This window comes from Dendrobium catenatum, unplaced genomic scaffold, assembly GCF_001605985.2.
Source record: "Dendrobium catenatum unplaced genomic scaffold, ASM160598v2 original_scaffold_43362, whole genome shotgun sequence".
In the NCBI taxonomy this organism is placed as follows: domain Eukaryota; kingdom Viridiplantae; phylum Streptophyta; class Magnoliopsida; order Asparagales; family Orchidaceae; genus Dendrobium; species Dendrobium catenatum.
In genome coordinates, this window is record NW_021361818.1 from 299646 (window position 1) to 321547 (window position 21902).

The following is a 21902-nucleotide window of genomic DNA, read 5'->3' on the forward strand; positions in this document are numbered from 1 at the left end:
TTTTGACATCACAAAAAGGAATGAGCAAATAAATAAAAAATACTAAATAAATAGAAATAAATACCATACAAACAACAGTTAATATCCAAAAGGTCCTTAATCATGTGGTGGTGGTGTTGGCTGAAAGTAATTGTAAAGGAGAGAAAATTGATTCTGCAATCATGTCCGTTTCTCCTCATGTTGCTCTTGCATTTCTTCCTCCCTCTAATTTGATTGTTGAATTTGATCATTCACTTTGAGCTCGAGTCGAGCAAAGTGATTCATCCATACATCTCTTGGGTATTGTTAAGCCTGAGGAGGGGTTGAGCTGGTGCTCCCTCTTCTTCATCATCATCTTCTTCTTCTATATCCTTTATGCCTCTACTAGGTGCTACCCTACTCTTTTCATTATAAATAAGGAGGGAGTGGTTCATGAATTCAGAGGGTAGGTGCTCAGGTGGTGCAAAGTAGATGAGATTATTTTCTAAAAGGTAGGTTATGATGTGTTATAGTGCTAGGTTTTACTTTTGGTGGGTTCTAGGACTCCTCATGGTGGTCAGAATTTCTATGTACAAGATTAGCATATTGGTTTCATCAAATTGAGTTCCGATCATACAAAAAATAGTAACCGCGTATACTAAAGGTGATGTTTATCTTATCATTGACTTCAAAGATAACACGGTGTCGAAGTACTTGTTGAATAACATGTGCATTCAATACTGTAGTTTTGACTAGGGGCTAATGCTAATTTAGCGGACTATTCCTAAAAGTCATATTCAGTGGTCTAATTATATTGTAAATTATTTGCAATGTCGTGTGGTTTGACTCTGGTGTTAGAAACGTACAGGTGCTCGTAAAAATACTTATTGGTGATAACTACATGATGCCTATAAACTAATGACTATAATGTCGTTCTATCGGCATTGATTCGAAGTTTTACAAAAAAAATCAAGAGCTCTGTTTAGTAAGGGAAGGCTAAATAAATGAGAAATTGAAGTGTAGTGCCTACAAACAAGTCATATACTTGATAAGATAGGTGACCATGATTTATTACTTTTGAATCTGTGATGGATGCCTCTTTGTTTGTTAAATATGCCTTGACATCCTCATCGCTCCTAAGATGATCATGTCTTTACTCCTAAGTGAAACTTTTAATCGCTCATGCTACACAACTTGAAGTTTCTATAATGTGTGCATGATGGATGCTTCTATGAGAATTTGTTGGGAAACTTTTGTATAGAATATTCAAATAAAAATGATTATAATAATTTTAAAAGTTCTTAAATTTATAATTATTTATATATTTATAATTATTCAATTAAAAATAATTATTTATAAACACACACACACACACACACACATATATATATATATAATTTATTTTTTAGTCTCAAAATTCTTAGAATTATGAATTTTTTAAGATTAGATTGTCATCATTATTATGTTAATTGTATTAATTATCAATAATATTATTATTTATTAAGTCATGTAGTTCGACCCCAGTTCGACCATTCAAATCATTAACCTTTCCTTCTGGTTCGTTGTCTGGTCCGATTTTCACAACCTTGCAAAAACTCAAAGGAACTCAACATGAGAAAAAATTATTTAGGGTTTCTTAAATATGCTTTACATAAGAATGCTCTCCAAGAAACTTTAAAATAGAATGTTTAATGATTTTGATGGGCTGATTGTACAATACAAAACGGTCAGTGGATTGTATTACACGATTAGTATAATTCAGCTTGAAATTCTTAATTTGCTCTATGTTTAATCAGATTGTGCAATATGAATCTTACAATACGATTAGTTCAAGTTCTCGACTTAGAGTGGTGAATCATCCAGTCCAAATAGAGTTCGTCGATACATGCTCTCTATTTGTTCATACCATATTAATGGAATCGTACAATACAAAATTAACTCTAATTTAACTTATTGATCTCAGTCTTATAATAAGTAATTATTCAAATGAAATTTAATAGCTGTACAATACAAACATGCTCATACAATACGATTAATATAATTTTGAATTTACCTATTTTTGGAAAGTGCAAATAATAGTTGCTTAATTTGAAATACTAGATCGTGTTGGACGATGTAAATCATACAATATGGTTTATTTTTTAAATTTTTTTTTATTTTCATTATCTATTAATTAATATCACTTTATTTTTAGAATTTTCAAAAGTAACCATAACATATTGTGCAATACGATATAGATTGTACACCATGATTTGTAAAAATTCAAGTGGTTTAATTAACATTAAATTTTTTTTATCTTTAATATATTCTCCACTCTGGTGTGTGTGTGGTTGTTTAGCCAATATAATTCTATATATAAAAGAAGACTTGATAAAAAATAATAATTTTGACATACTTTTTTCTTTTTGAGTTATACATAATCTTTTTGACGATTTTAACGTTTGCAATTTTGGGATTTTTTTTATCTTTAATATATTCTCCACTCCGGTGTGTGTGTGCACGGTTGTTTAGCCAATATAATTCTATATATAAAAGAAGACTTGATAAAAAATAATAATTTTGACATACTTTTTTCTTTTTGAGTTATACATAATCTTTGACGATTTTAACGTTTGTAATTTTGGGCTCAATTTGTTCCTGTTTTTTATTATGTGTTTTGTATGATAGTTGTTTCTTTTGACTTGAAGTGTTAGTTTAAAAATCTACACACTTAATTATAATTTATATTAGCATAATCAATAATGTTTGTGATTATCAAAATTATAGCATACACACCAGGCTCATGGAGTCCAACAGTTGCATAACCTTATGTTTTTACTAGAGAAATTTGAGTTTAATTCCCTAAATCCTAGTTCATAATAATATCTGTAGCTGACAACAAGATATTGTTAGACTAATCCAGGATGGACCGGTTCTGCCGGTCCAGAAGGGATCGACCCTAGTTTGAGGGGTTGGAAGAGAAGTTTGAGAGGGAAGTAGGGAAACTGCTAACGGATGTGAGATCGTTCAATGACTGCTTTTCAGTGATAGAAGGAAGGTTTGGAAATCTCGAGGATATAATGAAATAGATGTTAAAGAATCAAGCTAAAACAACTCCATTGGAGACAAGGGGAAATCATGAAAAGGTTATGCCGAGGGAAGACGGGGAGGTGAAAATTGGAGGAGAGGAGGAAGGAATACCGGAGGAGAGGGGAGAGAAAAACCCCCCCCCCCCCCCGAGCCTCTATCGAGAAGGGGTATGAATAGCGGATATGAAGGTAGGAGGGATTGAGAAGAGGAAGGGAATATGAAGGTTGGAGGAATTGAGAAGAGGTAGACAAGAAGGCTCAATACGACAAAAGGAGAGGAGAATGAGAACCATGGAGAGATCACGATGCTCGCTTAATGGGAAGCATGGGAGGTGGAAGAAGATATGGGGGGTGGAGGAGATCAGAATATTAGGAAGTTGAAAATGCCGATATTTGAAGGGGAGGACGCTCATAGTTGAATATATAGGATGGATAGTACTTTGCGGTGAATGGGTTTACACAAGGGGAGAGGCTTATGGCAACAACTCTATCTTGATGGTAAGGCACTGGCATGGTACCTATGGAGGGAGACGAGGTGTCCGATCCATTCATCGAAGGAGTTTAAGGATCGATTGCTGGAGTGTTTTCGAGCCAAACATGATGGGGATTATTATGAGAAATTCTTCGTATTGACACAAGAAGGCACTGTGATGGAGTATCAGGAAAGATTTGAGCTTTTGACATGATGGGTAGCGAGGTTACTTAAGACAGTGTTGGAGAGCAATTTCATGTAGATCCTCAAACCAGAGTTGATAGCAACAGTGCGGGTGGTAAAGCCCCATGACTTGGGAGAGTCGATGGAGTTGGTTCAACTGAATGAGGATAAGAATTCCCTGTAGAAGAGTAGTAAAGGGGTTAGTGTGGGAGGTTCTTACCGCACGACAACTATTTTCTTGGCACCTAGGGTGCATACTACACTAGTCGAAGGGAGGCTCAAAAGGAGGCCGATTCGGGAATCGGACAGGGAGGGAACTTCAAGCGGCTGATTGATACTGAACTACAAGATAAGAGGGCTAAAGTGCTATGTTTCAGATGCGACGAGAAGTTTACATCGGGACAAAGATATAAAAATCGTACCTTACGGGTTCTCTTTATGTGTGATGAGGAGATGGACGTGGAGAGACAACAAGAGAGGAGGTAGAGGAAAAGGAGGCCTTACACTTGGAGGTGATTAAAGTTTCATTGAACTCTGTTGTGGGATTCGCCTTGAATCGCACTACGAAGGTGAGGGGATAAATAGGAGGAGAGGCAGTGACGTTCCAGGTGTACAATTGGGCTACACACAATTTCATATCAAACAAGATGTAGACAAACTGGGGCTAAAACTAGTTGACACATGATGTTTTGGAGTGATGATAGACACAAGAAAGGTGGAGAAGAGGAGAGGGATCTATCTGGGTTTAGTGGTAGAGCTACTGGGGATTCACATCTGGAGGTTTTCTTCGATTGGAATTGGGAAGTACTGACTTGATTTTGGGATTCAAATGACTACTAAGGCAAACTGGAGGGCCTTAACTATGTAGATCCAGATGGAGAGGAGAAAGGTGATAATCAAGGGAGACCCAGCTTATCCAAAGCTATAATTTCTTTGAAAACTATGATTCATGCTATAAAGGGGAAGAAGGGAGATTCTTTGTGGCGCTCCAAATTTTGGAGGGAGGAGAGGTAGAGGAGTTAGAGGGTATTCCAGTCATTATCCAACCACTTCTTCATTAGTTCAGGAAGGGTTTAAAATTGCGCAATATGAGGCTCGCCTTTGTGCAATTCCAATAAAAAACGCCTTGATGCTTACGCCTCGAGTTTTTTTTATGAGGCTTGCGCCTCAACTTGGTTGAGCCCCGCCTTGAGGCCCGCCTCGCCTCACTGGCATGAGGCTTACGCCTCACGCTATATATATTAAAACTTACATAAATCTTGAAGTAAATGCCCGACATTGGACTCTATAGGCGAGGAGGAAGGGGAGAGAGCAGTTCATCATAATGATGATTCAAATGAAGAACCCCTTAGTGATGACAGTGCTGATGACTTATGAGTTCTTATGCGATATGTCATTGTTATTTAATATTTATTTTTGGAAATTGGAATTATATGTTAATGAAAAGAATACTGGGATTTGAGAAAGATAGAATTTTGAGTTGAACTATATTTCATATTGTCTTATCATTGGGATATTTTGATTTCACTTCATATCTTATACTTTTTTATGTTTTATATTATTCACTCATTAGCATATAAAAAATTTATCATTTTATGTTTACACAATCCTTTGATTTTGAGGCTTACGCCTCAAAACGCCTTGTGGCTTACGCCTCGCCTCACGAATGAAAAACGCCTCGAATACGCAATTTTAAACATTGAGTTCAGGGAAGCATTCTAGCTTCCGCGGGAATTTCCACTCCCACGGGAGCACGTGCACGCCATTGTTTTGAAGGAAGGAGTCTCCTTCATTAGTGTTCGACCATACCGCTACCATCAGATCTTGAAGGATGAAATTGAAAGACTGATTTGGGAGATGCTCAAAGCTGAAATTATCTAGCCTAATGTGAGCCCTTTCTCTAGTCTGGTATTATTAGTGAAGAAGGATGAAAGCTCGAGATTTTGTGTAGACTACGATGCCCTGAACAAGGAAATTATACCTGACAAGTTTCCCATACAAGTCATTGACGAGTTGTTGGATGCGTTGTATGGATCTGTGATATTCTCCAAGATTGACCTGAAGTCCAGGTACCACCTGATCATAATGCGATTAGGAGACACCCACAAGATAACTTTCAGGACGCATAAGGGACACAATGAGCTCTTGGTGATGCCTTTTGGCCTCACCAATACACCGACCACTTTCCAGTCTATGATGAATAGGGTATTCCAGCCTTACTTGCGAAGGTTTATGCTGGTATTTTTTGACGAGATATTGGTATATGGCAGTTTGAAAGGGAGCACTTGGAACATTTGGGGGTTGAGTTGTCTACCTTAAGAGAGTGTTCTTTGTTTGCCAATCAGAATATGTGTTCTTTCACCCAGCCAAAATTGGAGTATTTAGGGCATGTTGTATCTTAGGAGGGAGTGGCAGTTGATCAGGGTAAGTTTCAGGCCATGCTCAAATGACCCATACCCAAGACTTTAAAGGAGCTGGGAGGATTCTTGGGATTCACTTGCTACTATCAAAAATTTGTGAAATGATGCAGGTCTATAGTAGAGTTGTTGACAGAACAACTCGAGGATAACTTCAATTAGGGAAAGTTAGCCACCCAGGCTTTTTAGTAGTTGAAGAAAGCTATGACCAGTGTGCTAGTATTAGCTCTCTCAGATTTCAGCTAGCCTTTTGTAGTTGAGACAGATGCCTCGGGATTTAGGTTGGGAGTGGTACTCATGCAGAACCAGAGACCAGTGACCTTTTTCAGTCAGGTGTTGACAGCTAGGGCATAACTCAAGTCATTCTATGAGAGAGAGAGCTGATGATGATTGCGTTGTCCATTCAGAAATGACGGCCTTATTTACTAGTAAGTCACTTCACTTGTTAGAACTGGCCAGAGGAGTTTGAAGTATTTGTTTGAGTAGAGAAATGGTCAATTGAGGAGCATCAAAGGTGGCTTTCTATGTTATGGGCTATGATTTCGAGATTCTATATCAAACTGGGGTTGAAAACAAAGCAACAGATGATTTATCCAGGTGCATGAGAGAGCTCTAGAGGATGGCATTGTCTATATACCCTTAGAGGTTGACTAGGAGGCATTGAGGAGATAGAGAGAGCAAACAATATGTAAGGTTGAGGAAAATTAGTGAGGCGTTGGTGGAAAATAAGGATAGCCATTTGGGATATTCAGTGGTGGGACAAAGTTGCTTCATCATGGGCGGTTTGTGCTTTCAAAGACCTCTCCTTACATTCCTTGCTTGCTTCAGGAGTTTTATGGGACACTCATTGGGGGACATTCGGGGGTCAAAAAGATATATCGTTGGTTGTTTGCAGAGCTATATTGGGAGGGTATGTAGAAGGATGTCAAAAAGATTCTGGCTAGCTGTGATATATGTCAAAGGCACACAAATTTAGCGATGTCTCCAGGAGGGCTCCTCCAGCCTTCAGCTATGCCAGAAAAGGTATGGGACGAGGTGACCATGAACTTTATTAAAGGGTTGCTAAGGTTAGAAGGATACTCTATGATACTCGTGGTAGTGGATTGGTTGAGTAAGTATGCCCATTTCATTCCCCTTCGCCACCCCTATACAACAATATCAGTAACAACGGGCTTTATGAGGAGTTGGTGAGCCTACATGGGATACCCGAATCAGTTGTATTTGATTGCTTTCTGAGCCAGTTCTGGAAGGAAATGTTCAAGATGCAGTGGATTGTTCTGAAAAGGAATATTGCTTATGATCCTCAGATGAACGGACAGATAGAGGTGGTTATTCGTAGTGTGAAAACTTATCTTCAGTGCTTTGTATCGAATACACCAAAGTTGTGGGAAAAATGGTTGGCATGGATAGAGTATTGGTATATCACTTCTTATCATTCGGTAGCTCAGACAACATCGTTTAAAGTGTTATACGGAAGAGATTTGCCTTACATGATACATTATGGACAAGGTAGCACTCGGTGGCATCAGTAGAGCATTACTTGGAAGATAGGCAAAATCTTGGCAGAGCTGAGGGACATATATTGAGAGCTCAACAAACTATGAAGAGGCACGTAGATGCACAAAGCTGAGACATTCAATTCGAAATAAGGGATAGAGTTTACCTGCTATTTTGGTCCTTAAGAGATAATGGAGCCCATCTGTGCCGTGGAATATTGCCTACAATTACCACCATTGTCAACCATCAACCTAATGTTTCCTAGTTGCGAAGATGATTGGAGAGCACATTCCATCTTCTTCACTTACCCCAACCTTGATGGATGATATGGAGGTGTTGTTGGAGCCATTGGAGGTCAAAGGAATGCGCCAAGGAGTGACGAAAAGCAATGAAGTGTTAATTAGGTGGAAGAATCTTACTGAGTACGAAACCACATGTTAGTCCTACCAGACTATTTAGCAACATTTCCCTTCTTTCCACCTTGAAGATAAGTTGGTACTTTTGAGGGGAGTATTGTTAGATCGGTCCATGAGGGACTAATCCAACCGGTCCAAAAGGTACCCACCCTGGTTTACTCCAGGCAGAAATGAGGTCCACCCCAGCTAGATTCTGCCCCCCCATTTGGGTGGGGCCTAGGGTTTGATGCAAGGAAGAGGGGGCGGCTAGGAGGATGATTAATTAGGAGATGTTTCCTAATTGAAGAGAGTAGATTTGTGGGTTGATTTGGGAAGGAATTAATTAGAAAATGATTCCTAACTAAAGAAAGAAGATTTGAGGGCTAATTGGGAGGGAAATAATTAATGAAATATGGTAGATTTGAGAGGGAATTGGTGGAGGGCTGTTTTGGTATTTCTTGTTTATTGTTTGCTTTAAGTAGTTGATTTATCCTAGAGTTAGGGTTATGTTTTTGGTATGCAGAATTTTGTGAGGTTTTGTTGTCCACTGTTTTTTTGGTGATTCTAATGGCGCTTAGGATTTGAAAGAGGATCATTGCAACTTGCTTGTTCGTGTTTCTTTTTCTTATCAATAAAATATATGAGTTTGCTGAATTTTACCGTTTGTTTGACGATTTTGGGGCTCGAGTCCTATAATATATATATTCATCAATGAATCCATATAAATTTTTTAGTATTTTGATATGTTGATCTTTTTTTTTTTTTTCGTCCCTTTTTGTTGTATTGTACGTGTTTGAATTACTTTTTATCTATTCTCCAATAATGACTAGTGCTTCTTTACCTTGCAAATACCATTTATTATGTATAGAAAACCAATTTGTTTGTGAATTTTAACTGCAATTAACTATTTCTCGAAGAGAGTTTTGTTGGATGAAGTAACCAAGCATTCTGTTTAGCTTATCGAGTTAACTTCACTCTCTTCCAGGGTGACGCATTATCAGTTATTTGGAAAAAAAGAAATGTTGGATTCTTGTAGTGAATTAAAACGATTGATTAATGAGAAGAAGTGGAAGAGGAATAGAGGGGACATTCAAATTCATATTTCTTTGCACTACATGTTAAAAATACCCATCAAAGTCACATTTTGTATTAATATTTCAAAAAACCTGTCTTGGTTTTTTATTTTCACCCTTACATTCACTTTCTTTACTGCAAACAGGGAAGTGAATGAAGTTCAAAAACTCTTTGGTCCAGTTGAATATTTCATGGGTGACAGAAGCGTTGAAGAAACTATAAGAAACATGAAAGCTGTGGACAGAGCTGCTTTTGGTTTCAAGTGCAAAGATATTATTGATATGGGGAGGGTCCTCTGGCTTAGAGAACAAGGATTAGATGCAGTGCTTGTGAAGTATGTGCCTCACAGAATTTCTCCCGAGAATCATTTGTTGTTAGCAAAATCTCGTTAGTTTTTGAAGTACAAAATGAAACATTTGTTCTGACCATCTATGTTCTTGGTCTTCCGGTTCAAAGGAATAATTTTTCTTTGAAATAGAATTTTTATAATTTTTAATTATATGGTTGAATGTTTATATGATGAGTTGATGTACACATGCCTTGTAATCTTTTGTGTTGTGTTGTTCTAATAATTTGTTTTATCACATATAGCAAAGATCTCTTTATAATATTTAAAGCTCTCATATTTTTATATTTAATATCTAAAATGTGCTATTCACTTTTATTTTAGGATATCATTGCCAATGATATCAGCGAAGCAATAAAATATTTATTTTCCAATAGTAATCTTCCAAAAAATTGCAAAGGCCTTTGTGCTAGCTCAATTTCCGGCTTTAGAGCTTTTTTACTGTGCAACTCCTATAAAATTATTGTAAAAATTTGAGCCCTCAAAGGCTCAAATGTTTATTCCTTTTTTCTGAGCCGTGGGGCGACTGGTTTTAATCTGGAGTGCTATTTGTTTGCTGCCATGTGTTCACATTATTATAATTTCGGATGTGGCTTTTTTCCTTGTTGCTGTGCTCGGTTAGTGTGGGCTTTGTGCTGCCTTACTTGGTTGAATTGTACCAGGCACATTGTTGAGCAATTGGAGTCATTTAAACCCTATGTCCTTTCCTGTGCGTATGCTAATGTGTTTTTTGGGCTTCCTTATGACGATCTTGGCTGCCTTAACAATTGTTAGTGCCTTCTTACTAATTCTTATGTGGATAAGTGCTGGATCTATCAATTTGCTAGCTTTTGGTTTTATTTGTGCTATTTTTATCTTGGTAGAATTTTTTTAGTGCAGTTGTTTGTTATGGCGGTTTATTGGATTGGAAGCTGGCTGTGGATGCTGATTTTTGTTTGCTTACCTCTTTTTGGGTGCTCGCTCTTGTGCACCGTATAATGTAATTAAGGTATTTTGTATTTTTTCCTAGTAGGGAACTCTAGTGCGTAGGTTTTTTTTCTTTTATTTTATTTTTTGTAGTTCTTTTGAGCATTAGTGAGCTTGAGATTCTTTTAAGGATTTTTTAATTTTTCCTATATTAATGTATAGGCCACTCAGTGGGTTAAAATAAATAAATAAATAAAAATAAAAATAAAAACATTATCCATGAAGTCAATAAGAATTTATTCAGAACAGGCTATCTCATGATAAAATTATCTTAGCAAATTTTAGGGGACTTCAATTTTAAGAAGAGAAGATTTTTTTGGTGCCAAATTTGATATTCACAAAACATTCAACATAGTTTTCATAGACTTCATCATTTCTATATTATGACAAAAAGGCTTTCCTCTTTCCTTTATTGGTTGTGTTAAAGCTTGCATTTACGAGGCTAACTTCTCTATTTGCCTTAATGGGGATTTGGAAGATTATTTTAGTTCATCATCTAATTTGCTCCAAGGTTGTTCTCTTTCAACTTATTTATATTACATAGCTATGAATTGTCTGCACAACTTTTTTTAGAGCCACAAATGCAGCAATACCTTCACTAGAATTATTGGGGGAAACTTCACTATAATCTCATTTATTATATCCAGACGACTTGCTTAATTTTGGGAAAGGCATTCCCCAAAACCTAAACTCCATTAAATGAATTATGGATTTTGCGGTCATGTGAGAATTAAGGCAGTTAAAAGTGTCATGTCATTTTTCAAACAAACTGCTAATAAGGAGGGTCATAGCTCTATTCTCAATCTACCTATTAGTGATGGTTCCTTCAAATATCTTGGCATTCTTATATCCATGAAAAAGATTCTTATTTCTTGATACCAATTCCTCATTCAAAAAGCCTACTCTCTTGAACCATTGGAAAGCCAAAAGTCTATCTTTTACTAGCCGTATTCAGTTCTTGAATTTTAGTATATGCCAATTTATAGATTATTGGATAAGAGGTGCTATCTTGCCCAACTCTTGTTCAAACACACTGAATCTACTATGTGTGCGCTTCCTCTTTCATGGAGACATCAATGCTAAAAAGATTCAGCTTATTTATTGGATGAATACTTGCAGGCTTTAGCATAAAGGTGGCCTCAACATCTCATCATTATTATCCTTAACATTTGCATACAATTGAACCATGATTAGGAGATTTTTGAACTCACAAAACCAATTGGCCAAATGGTGGAGATCAAAATACATATCCTTATGACACCCCTAACCCAAGAACCCATCTATGTTTTGGAAAAGGCTTCAAGCTATGGTCAATTCTATAAAGCAACACATATCTTTTAACATCACACTGAACATAAATGTTTCATTTTTTTGGGATCCTTGGTGTAACGGTAAAGCTTTATTTGATCTTCATAACATTAAAAATCTTCTTCCTAACCTTTCCCATGTATCCAATGTCTCAGCATTTCTACTCCAACATTTGGACTCTTCCAGAAATCCACCCTACTTAGTTGAACATGCTTAAGATTGACCCCATAAATGCTGGCTCCTCCTTGAAATTCCATTTGTAGGATTAAAATTGCGCCTCTCTCAGCTCTTTAGTTTTTTTATGAAGAACTTGATAATGTCTATTGGTATAAATACATTTGGAACAAAAATTTTGCTATGAGATTTTTTGCAACAGCCTACTTGGCCCTTTAAAATGGCTTGACAATAGCAAATATTCTGAGACATTGAGGCATAATCACTCATCCCCACTGCATTTTTTGTTCCTTAAATGAATTTATCAACCACCTCTTCTTTGAATGTGATGTCACATTCAATATTTTGTCCAATAATGTTATGTTAGCTTTGGTCTTCTTGCTTATATTGAACATTTAACAAACTTTTGATCTCTTTAAGGACTTTGATACGTACAATCCCATTATTAAAAGAAAGTGATATTTGTCTATTTGCTGCAATACCTATTATATTTGGCTTGAAAAGAATAGCGGGATTTGACAGCTCAATTCTTAGCACGTCTTTACTTATTCAAATTAAAAAATTCATATTTTTTCAAAATCATGAAGTGGAGAAGCTTGCAAGTTTGATATGGTTCTACACATTATGGTGGCTGTTCTCCCACTACTGCAAGATGATGAAATCCCCATGCTTTGTTGGTTCTTTTCACACTTCTTGGTCAACCCTCGTTTGGCAACTAGAAGTGTTTTTCCCTCGACTATTGCATTATGGTATGATTCTAACGGTTAATTTTCTAGATTGTATTTCAAACTTTTATTAGTCTAGTTATTTTGCTCTTTTTTTTTTCCTAATTTATGTTTTCTGGGTTGCTTTGCCGCCTTTTCTCTTTTCAGAGGTTTGATTTCCATGTCTGCATTTGTTTTCAAATTTTGTTTCCATCCAAGCATCATTGTCTTTTTGATACTGCTCCTAGTTTTATAGTCAATACTTGTTCAAAATGTATACTTGGGCCTTTTGCCCTTTATAATTCTAGCCTTTTATCAATGGAAAAGGGCTTAGGTTTCATTTTTCCAAAAAAAAAAAAAAAACTTTAGGACCTAAAAAATAATACTATTAGGCATTAACATTGCTAATACTCTGTCATCTCCATTTTTTTCTTTGCCTTACGTCCCACGTAAAATGCGTATCCCTCCTTGGCATGATAAAGAGCGAGCTTATTTGTTCTTTCTCAAACTATTCACAATTCCATGTCCTTGCTCATAGACTACTTGCAACTTTTATCTCCCTACTTCATTGCCAACCTAAATTTCATACACTTATTTCTGCCCCTCACAACAACTCACTACTCTACTCCAACATATGATATGTTCTACTCATTGAAGGTTGAATCTGAATTGCAACTTTTCAACAACCAAATCAATCTCTACCTTTGGCTACCTACAGGTATTATCAATATTTGATTTCATTGTACTCATATAAAATGTTAATATTGTAAAGGGAGATGTAATGAAAATTCTGTTAAGAAATACATTTCACTTCCTCTTTCATTGTGACTATGGTTCTTCCTATCCTCTATTTTTTGTATTCAATTAACCCATTGTTGTCTTTACCCCTCAGGTAAATATGCATAGTTTGACTTTGTCCAATAGCTGCTGGCATTTTTGTCTTTTTTTTTTTTGCGGAGCTACAGTGAGAAAGCGGGATGGACCAGTTGCTGAGCCGATGGGATCCATTAAAGGGGGAAACATGAAAGAAGGGAGAGGGGCTCAAAGGGGAATGATTTCATCTTTAATTACTAACCATAGAAAACAAAATTTGGGTGGGAATTAGGTTAGTTTATTTAGGGAAAAGCGGCGGTGGGGGGGGGGGAGGGGATTATGCAGATTTATTTAGGGAAAGAGTGCTGATTTGAATTCAGATTTGGGAGAGAATTAGGAAGGTTTTATTTAGAGAAAGATAGTTGCTGATTTGAATTCATTTTTTTTTGAGAAAAGCAAATAGGTGCATTAATAACTAAAAAAGCAAAATAGACTATAAACAATTAACATCTGATTCATTCTTCAACAAATTAATAAAAGAAGGAGGAACCTTATTCATTACTATGTCTTCCCAAATAAAAGAACTAAATATAACATAGTTAGCACAAAGATCTGCTAACTTATGACCTTCCTTATCGACACAATTAAAGATAACAAAATTAAAATCTTTGATAAAAGAGAGATCTCCCAGTTCCTGGCCGCCTCTCCTAACACCTGTATGAAGAAATTTGATAATATTTTTGTTGTCACCTTCAATAATTAAGCCCTTATAAGCAAACATCCAATATTTAACAACAACCTTGATAGATTGAATAGCTAGCAACTCCAATTTAGATATATCCCAATGAACACAAGCATGACCAAATGCCAACAAGAATCTTCTCATATAGTCTTGAAAAACACCTCCAATCCCAGCCTTGTAGGACGTTAATAATGAAACATCTACATTAACTTTGATCCAATCGGGTGGAGGAGGACGCCAATGATTATCCAGAAATCTATAAGGTTGATTAATATCCAAGATACCCGGGTTAAAATAATTAAAATATTTTGAAACTGCAGCAAACCTCACAACATTAGTTGCAATCACCAACGTGTTGCTGTCCAATCCACCATGATAAACTCGTTCCTAGCCTTCCAAGATAAGAATACGGTGTTGCAAAATAAGTTAACCAACCAATGATTCTGATTATACAACCATTTACATCAGATATCAAAGGAATTAAAATCAGGAATACCGAATCCCCAATTGTTTAATTATTGAACAACGACTTTCAGCTTCTTGAATTTGGTAAAAATGTGCTCAATATCTTCAACTCCATCACAACCCCTTGGACATTTGTCGTTCCCTTGCAATCTCATATGAGATAAGAATTGATAAGTGGGAATTGCATTTTAAATAATTCTCCACCAAAATATTTCCACCCATGGGATGAGCTTAAATTTTCTCAACCAGAACCAATTAATAAAATCAGAGTGATTTTGTTCCAATGCTTTGGTTGTTAATGCCGAAATGGACTTACCAGAATTCTATAGAATAAACTCCATTTTGTCTTCTAAAAATTCAGATGAAATATGTATTCTTATAAAAAGATTTACAAGTTCTTCACCAACTCATTTTTTAAGCTTCCTAATATCCCAGCAACCATTTGAAATAAACATATCAACTATTGCTATGGTGCTATCCTGAGACTGCACAAAGGTTGTCCATCTTTCAATGCTTTTATCCATAATCCAAATATCTTTGAAGACATCAATCGATTCTCCATTGGCAATTCTCCACCTAACTATCAGTTTAAGGAATTTCCCTCCATCATTAATTAATTTCCAAGCAACAAATTCTGCTTTTTTCGAAGCACCAACATTATAAATTGAGCCATATTTCAGGAAAAGAACTTTGTGCATCAATGAATCTCTGTCTTTACTATATCTCCAAGCAAGTTTGGCTCTTAAAGGTCCAGCTTTTTTGAACAGGATATTAGTCCACAGCCACCATAAATCTTCGGTCTACACATGAGATCCCAATTAACATAATGGAGTCCAACACCTTCATCCTTTTTGTTCCGTATAAAACTTATGCACAACATATCTACTTCATTCAAAACACCCTTCGGAATCAATGAGAGTGTAGAATGAAAGGTTGGATAAGAAAGTAAAACCGACTTGACAAGAGTGATTCTCCCGACAAAAGAAATGAATTTGCCACCCCAAATGTTCATCATACTCAAAACTTTGTCTAAGATGAACTGAAAGTCTGCTCTTACTAGTCTCCTCAGTGCAATTTTGATGTCCAAATAAGAGAATTCTTTGACCACTTCAAAATTCATAATTCTGGAGATTGCTTTTCTTTTCCTTTTTTTTTTTTTTACTAATTTTCCAAACAGAATGCCCGATTTATTAATGTTTACCTTTTTCCCAGTCCAACCACAAAAATCCAATAGGATGCCTTTAATCTCCTTTACCATCTTCAATCTGGTTTTAGAGAAGATAATTATGTTATCTGCATAGAGTAAGTGAAAAATATTTGGCCCATTTGGAGAAATGCGAATACCAATAGTTTCCTTTTTTTGCAAAAAGGTATTAAATAGGAGTTGGGAACAAATAATAAATAGAAGGGTGATAAAGGGAAACCTTGTTGAAAACCCCTCATAGCATCAATCCAATTAGAAAAATTTCCATTGATTAACAAAGAAAAGGTAGGATTATGAACACAATCCAAAATTAAATTAGCCAATTTGGTAGAAAAACTAGCTATCTTCATCCGAGAAGGGCCCATACTCTGCCTCCTTAGTTTTTGATTCCAATATTTCCTTCTTCAAAAGTTCCTTTTGATTGATTTAAGTTTTTAAATTTGGCTTTGCTCCAATAAAACAAAGCCTTTAAAATCCTTTTCATCTTATGATTCAAAATTTGTGAAAGATCTCCATAAGCTTTCTTCCTCCAAGCATCCCTGATCACCGCAACAGAAGTTGGGATTGAAGCCCATTCATCTTCGAATTTGATATTTTTCTTGTACAAAGAATAAAATTCCAATAATTTTAATAGAATCGGACAATGATCTGATGTAACTCTAGCCAGATGCCTAACTATCAAACGGTGAGAAGAATTCAAAGCTGCTGAATTTAAAAAACATATGTCTAACTTTTCAAGGATCTATTCAGTCCCTTTTTTATTGTTGTACCAAGTAAACCTAGGCCCAATGCATCCAACCTCATGTAAATCATTACAAGTAAAAAATGCCTTAATTTATTTAGGTCCAAGGGAAAAAGAAAATCTTTTCCCTCCTATTTTTTCTTCCTTAGAGAGCAAACAGTTGAAATCTCCCCCCACCACCATAGGTAAGTCCTTAGAAAAATGATATTCCAATCTTTCCCAAATATTCCTTCTCGTATAAACTTCCTTACTCCCATAGACAGTAGCAATTCTCCATTTGACCCTGTTGAGAATATCTAATTCCCCAATTACAAATTGGGAAGAAGATTCCATGATATTAAAAGAAGCCATGTTATGTTTCCATAAAACCATTATGCCTCCTAACAGACCTTCAGAAGAAACATGAAAGAAATCCCATTCATTACCAATCAACAAATCAACATCTTTTCTATCAACTGATGTCAGTTTAGTTTCAAAAAACCCAAGAAAAAAACACCATGATCCTTTACGACTTCCTTGAGATATAGAGAAGCTTTTCTCTTTCTAGCTCCTCTATAATTCCAAAAACATATGAAAGACATTATTGAACAAGAGAGGAGGATATCCCCATCTTCTCCTTTAGTTCCCCATCCAATCTCCTGCTTCTAGGAACCAATTTGATAGGTCCCAAACCTTTGAGCTGTTTGAACCTTTCTTCTTAACATTAGAAGATCCTTCTTCTATAGTACCCACATGAACATTCCTAACCACAACTTCTTTCTCCATGACATCAACTATAATTCAATCTTTAGAGACAAGAGCAATAGGAGATGCCATCACATCCTTTTAAAGGTTAACAAGCTCCCCTTCCTCAATCAATTGATTTAAGACATCAAATTAGTTAACATCATTGGGAATACAGACAAAATTCAAAACTATATCCCCTCCACTATTCGAGAAAGCTCTATATATAACTCCATCTTCATTACAAGGGAGATTATATTTTACCTCATTAGCCATCTCTTCAACCCGAGAAGTTGATTCAACACTAACTTTACCAATTTCAATTTGGTTCTTCACAGCAACCTCACTTTCCTTTTCACCCATCATCTTTTTGGCTTCTTCCTTCAAAGGCCGAGTTCAAGTATTTTTGAATATAGAGTTTTTGAACCTCCTCTTCCCATAATTGACATGAACCCAAGGTCCATAGCCATCTTTGTTAACATCATTATCTTCATCTTTTACTTCTTCAACATTTATAGAAACATTTTTTGAAACTAGAATGTCTTCATTCAAATTTTTTGTTTGTTTAGAAGCCTGATTGTCCTCCAAACAAACACTTCTACAACTTCTCTTTAGATGCCCTATGTTGCCAGAGTTAAAGAAAAAGTTAGAGATTCTCTCATATTCAATCTTTTGGTAGACCTTGCCAGAGCTTCCCTCAACCTAAACACCCAATGACAATTTATTTTCAAGCTTGATCCTGACACAAATTCTGGAGAACTCCCTTATTCCTCATTGGAACATGTTTCCATCAATTTAATACAGAGTACCAACCTTTGAAGCAATTCTACATATGTTAATCTCATCCCAACACTGTAATGAGAGATTAGGCATCCTGATCCAAACAGGAGTCGTTAACCCCTTTAAAGAGGTGGGCTAAAATGAGGGAGACCATTTATCCAATCCTATGATATGTCTATTAACATGCCATGGTCCACTAGAAAGGACTGATTCCATTAGATCTGAATCTTCAAAAGCATATAATACCCATCCCATTCCAAGCAATCTCAAGTGGAACCTTCCGAATTGAGACCATTGCCTCCTCAATTCCATACAAATGACATGGTATGGAACATTCTCTCCAAACACTTTCACTACCAATGATTTCTGTAATTTATTGGTATTCTCCATCTCATTTTGTAGAAGTAGCCTCACAAATCAATGTCCAAAGCTTTGATGTTAGTTTTTTTTATTCCATGCGTTCACTAACACCTTGCCCATTTGATGATTAGAAATATTTGTCAAATTATCAACAGTTTTGCAATTACCCAGATCAGCAGATTTGTAACTACACACCTCTTCCAGATCGTCTGTAGAATGATGATCACCATCAGCTTCACACATATCCAAGTTCTTCTTACCAGCTACCTCCTCTGAGCCTTGATCAGTATTTAAAATAACACCAACAGAGTTTACATTTTCATTCCTTCCAGAATCATCAACAATTAGGCTATTATTCACCATTACAGATATAATCTCCAAATCAGTAGACGGAGACACACCATTAATTGATTTAAGATCCAATTTGGTTTCACTGTGATAACCAGATAATTTTGGGCATTTATCTAGGACATCCATCAACACATTCTTACCCTTTCCAATGCAATCCAATTGCTTCTTGGGCATCAGTAATCCACCTTCATTGAAAATAAGAGGTAAACCAGATTTGTACCTTATCTTAGCCTCATGATAAAACACCAATCTTGCATCTCCAAAAGCAGGTGGAGATGAAGCTTGATTCGAATGAGAAACAAATCTAACATATAAAAGTTCATTAGGAATGTTAGGCCCTTATGAACTGGCCCAAGTCTAATTAAGAGAGAGGTGAATTGGTAAAAAACATTTTCTTACAATTAAAGCACAAAACTTAAAACCACATTCACCATAAAGAAAACAACGTGCAAAAATTAAATACGAAAATAATAAAGGAAAGAACACACCAGATTTATAGTGGTTCGGTCAAACCTTGACCTACGTCCACTCCTCGAAGGCACCCTCCGAGTATTGCACTAAACAAAGTGTCTCTCCTTTAGCCCCCACAGTTAGGCGGAGAAGTCCTTACAAAATCACTTCCACCTTCCCCAGTGCGGCGGAGTCTCTGAGTCCTTTGACATCAAAGAGATATTCTTCTTCCCAAAACTTCCCTCAAGAAAAGCCTTAAATCTGATGGTACTAAGGTGCAAGCTCGCCGGAGCAACCCCCTCCACACTCCCTTGAAACCCCCTCCAAGGATCTTCTCCCTCTCTCAAACTCCACTCTTTCCTCTCTCCTTTCAAGCTTTCTTCAAGTTTCCTCCAAAAGAATGAAGCTACATTGGCTGCCAAAGACACTCTTCATGAGAAAGCAAGAGGTCTTTAAATAGATTTGCAAAACCGATATTATCATCTAGGACGATCGCCGGATCATCCCGTACGATATGCATAAAAAGAGAGCTTCCGAAAACCCTAAAAACTCAATTTTGGTGCCAAACATCGTCCAGGACGATCGCATGATCGTCCTATAGAATATGCTTAAAAAGAGGGCTTCAGAAAACCCTAAAAAACTCAATTTTGGTGCCCAGAATCATCCTGGATGATTGCAAGATCGTCCAGTACGATGTGCAGAATTTGACCTGATAGTCCTGGATGATATTAGGATAGTCTAGGACTATTAGTAAAAAAATGTACATATCGTCCAGGATGATATTTGAATCATCCGGGACGATGTAGAAGAGAAATTCTGGTATTTCATCCTGACCGAATTGGGAAAATCAAGTCTGTCGGCAAGCATCAGCTAGGAAGATATACAGATCATCCAGGATGATATAATTGAGAAATTTAACCATAATTTGTCCCTTAATCACATGATCAATTTAGGCATGATTTGTATTGATCATCCTAGACGATCTAGATTATCCAGGATGATTAGAACAAAACTTAAATCATAAAATCTTGCCTAAATTGTCATTGGCGGCTCTTTTTCAAGATCATAAAGGATCGTCCTGGACGAATCAAAATTGTCCAGTACGATTAGTTCAAAACTTGATCTTATGGATTTGACTAGATCTCACTCCCTTGAGTGTGTGTGTGCATGGTCACCAAGCAAGCATACACCCTTATAAGTCTTGACTCAAGAAATAAAAAATTATATCAATGAATATTACAAACCCTTTTATAAAATAACATCATTCAACCCAATCTTGAGCTCTGTTTCTTTGTTTGATGTTGCATGGTATTCCTGAAATATTAGTATGCACACAAACAAACATATATTGCAAATACAAGTAGACAACAAAACGTGAGCCATAATATTTGTTATCATCAAAAACATAAACTCATAAGCTTGAGTTGCAACAATCTCTCCATTTTTGATGATGACAAATATTACTGGTTGAATTTGTAAAATTGAAAACATTTTCTCCTAATCTCTCCCTCACTAGAATAAAAATTTAAAAATAAGGGAAGACAAATATTCTTTTTGTTTTGATTTTTGAAAGAAATAAAAGATACAAATACAACAGTACGTTCTCCCCCTTTGACATTATCAAAAAGAGAAGGGGCACGAAAAAGTCTTTAAAAAAGAAAAAGTTACCTCTTAATTTTATTCACAAAAACTTAGTAAGGAATGGATTGACACCGCATAATCCAGCAAAGGTAAGAAATTTAGAAATTATTAATCCAAGCTCAAGTTCTTTTAAAGGATCAAAAACTTTTTAATCCAATTTCTAAATCAAGGAATGAATTAGAAAAAGAAATACTGATTTTTTTAAAAACTCTTTTCATAAAACATATCTCATAGAAGATTAATACAAAAATTGGTGAATCAAGAATCATGATTTTCAAGATCAAGTATCGAAAATATCAAGAGTTTTCTTAAGCTTTGGGTAAAACAGAAAAAGTAAGCATACTCTTTGTGGGCTCATTTTATGCCCTTGTTAGGTTTTTGACGAACTTTACGCATCTTTTTTTTTGATACACTTTGTGTATCTTTCTCAATTTGGCGTCATTGGCCACTTTTTTTTTTGATTTGGCATCATTAACCTTTTTTTTGAATATGCTACATTCCTGAAATTTTAAAAATAAAAGTAAACCCATTCTACTGACACAATGAACTACTTGAATAAAAAAATTATGAGGTGGATTCAACAACCTACAAAAGATTCCTATGCGATAGATAAAATGTAGGGAGATGAAAAAGTTCAGTTTCAAAATCCAATTCAAAATATGATGAAGATTTTAAATCGAAAGTAGAATAATCTCTTTAGGAAATAGAGATTGAGAGTCAAAATCACGAGTTTTCTTCCTATAACTTTTTTTAGAGAAGTCAACTATAACTTACATAAGAATTCAAGAAAAATAGAAGGTAGATTTTTCATTTTTAAAATTTTAATCCCTTTAATTTTTTTTTAAATAGAAAAACTATATAAAAGAAAAAGGGAAAACAAAATTAAAAATTTTAACAAAAAAGAAAATAAAGAAAGAAAAAAAAGTGAAAAAGAAAAAAAACACTAAAAATAAACAAAAACTAACAAAACATGCAAACACAGAAAAATAAAGCACACAAATAATGGTTTAAACATCATCTTGCTCATGGTCAGATGATTCAGAAGCTAGGTCTGCCTAGGAGATTTTTT

The 21902-nt window shown here is 35.7% G+C and overlaps 1 protein-coding gene across 2 annotated transcripts in view; it reads left to right on the forward strand.

The window, feature by feature from the left end:
* The window catches only part of LOC110101281 (tRNA:m(4)X modification enzyme TRM13 homolog), a 49302-nt gene extending 39652 nt beyond the window's left edge, over positions 1–9650 (forward strand). For both annotated transcript variants that reach the window (XM_028691663.1, XM_020829115.2), the window contains exon 9: positions 9210–9650. In XM_028691663.1, the coding sequence (XP_028547496.1) occupies positions 9210–9456 (247 nt within the window). In that variant the 3' untranslated portion in view covers positions 9457–9650. The remainder of the gene's footprint in view (positions 1–9209) is intronic.
* Positions 9651–21902: the final 12252 nt, after the last annotated feature.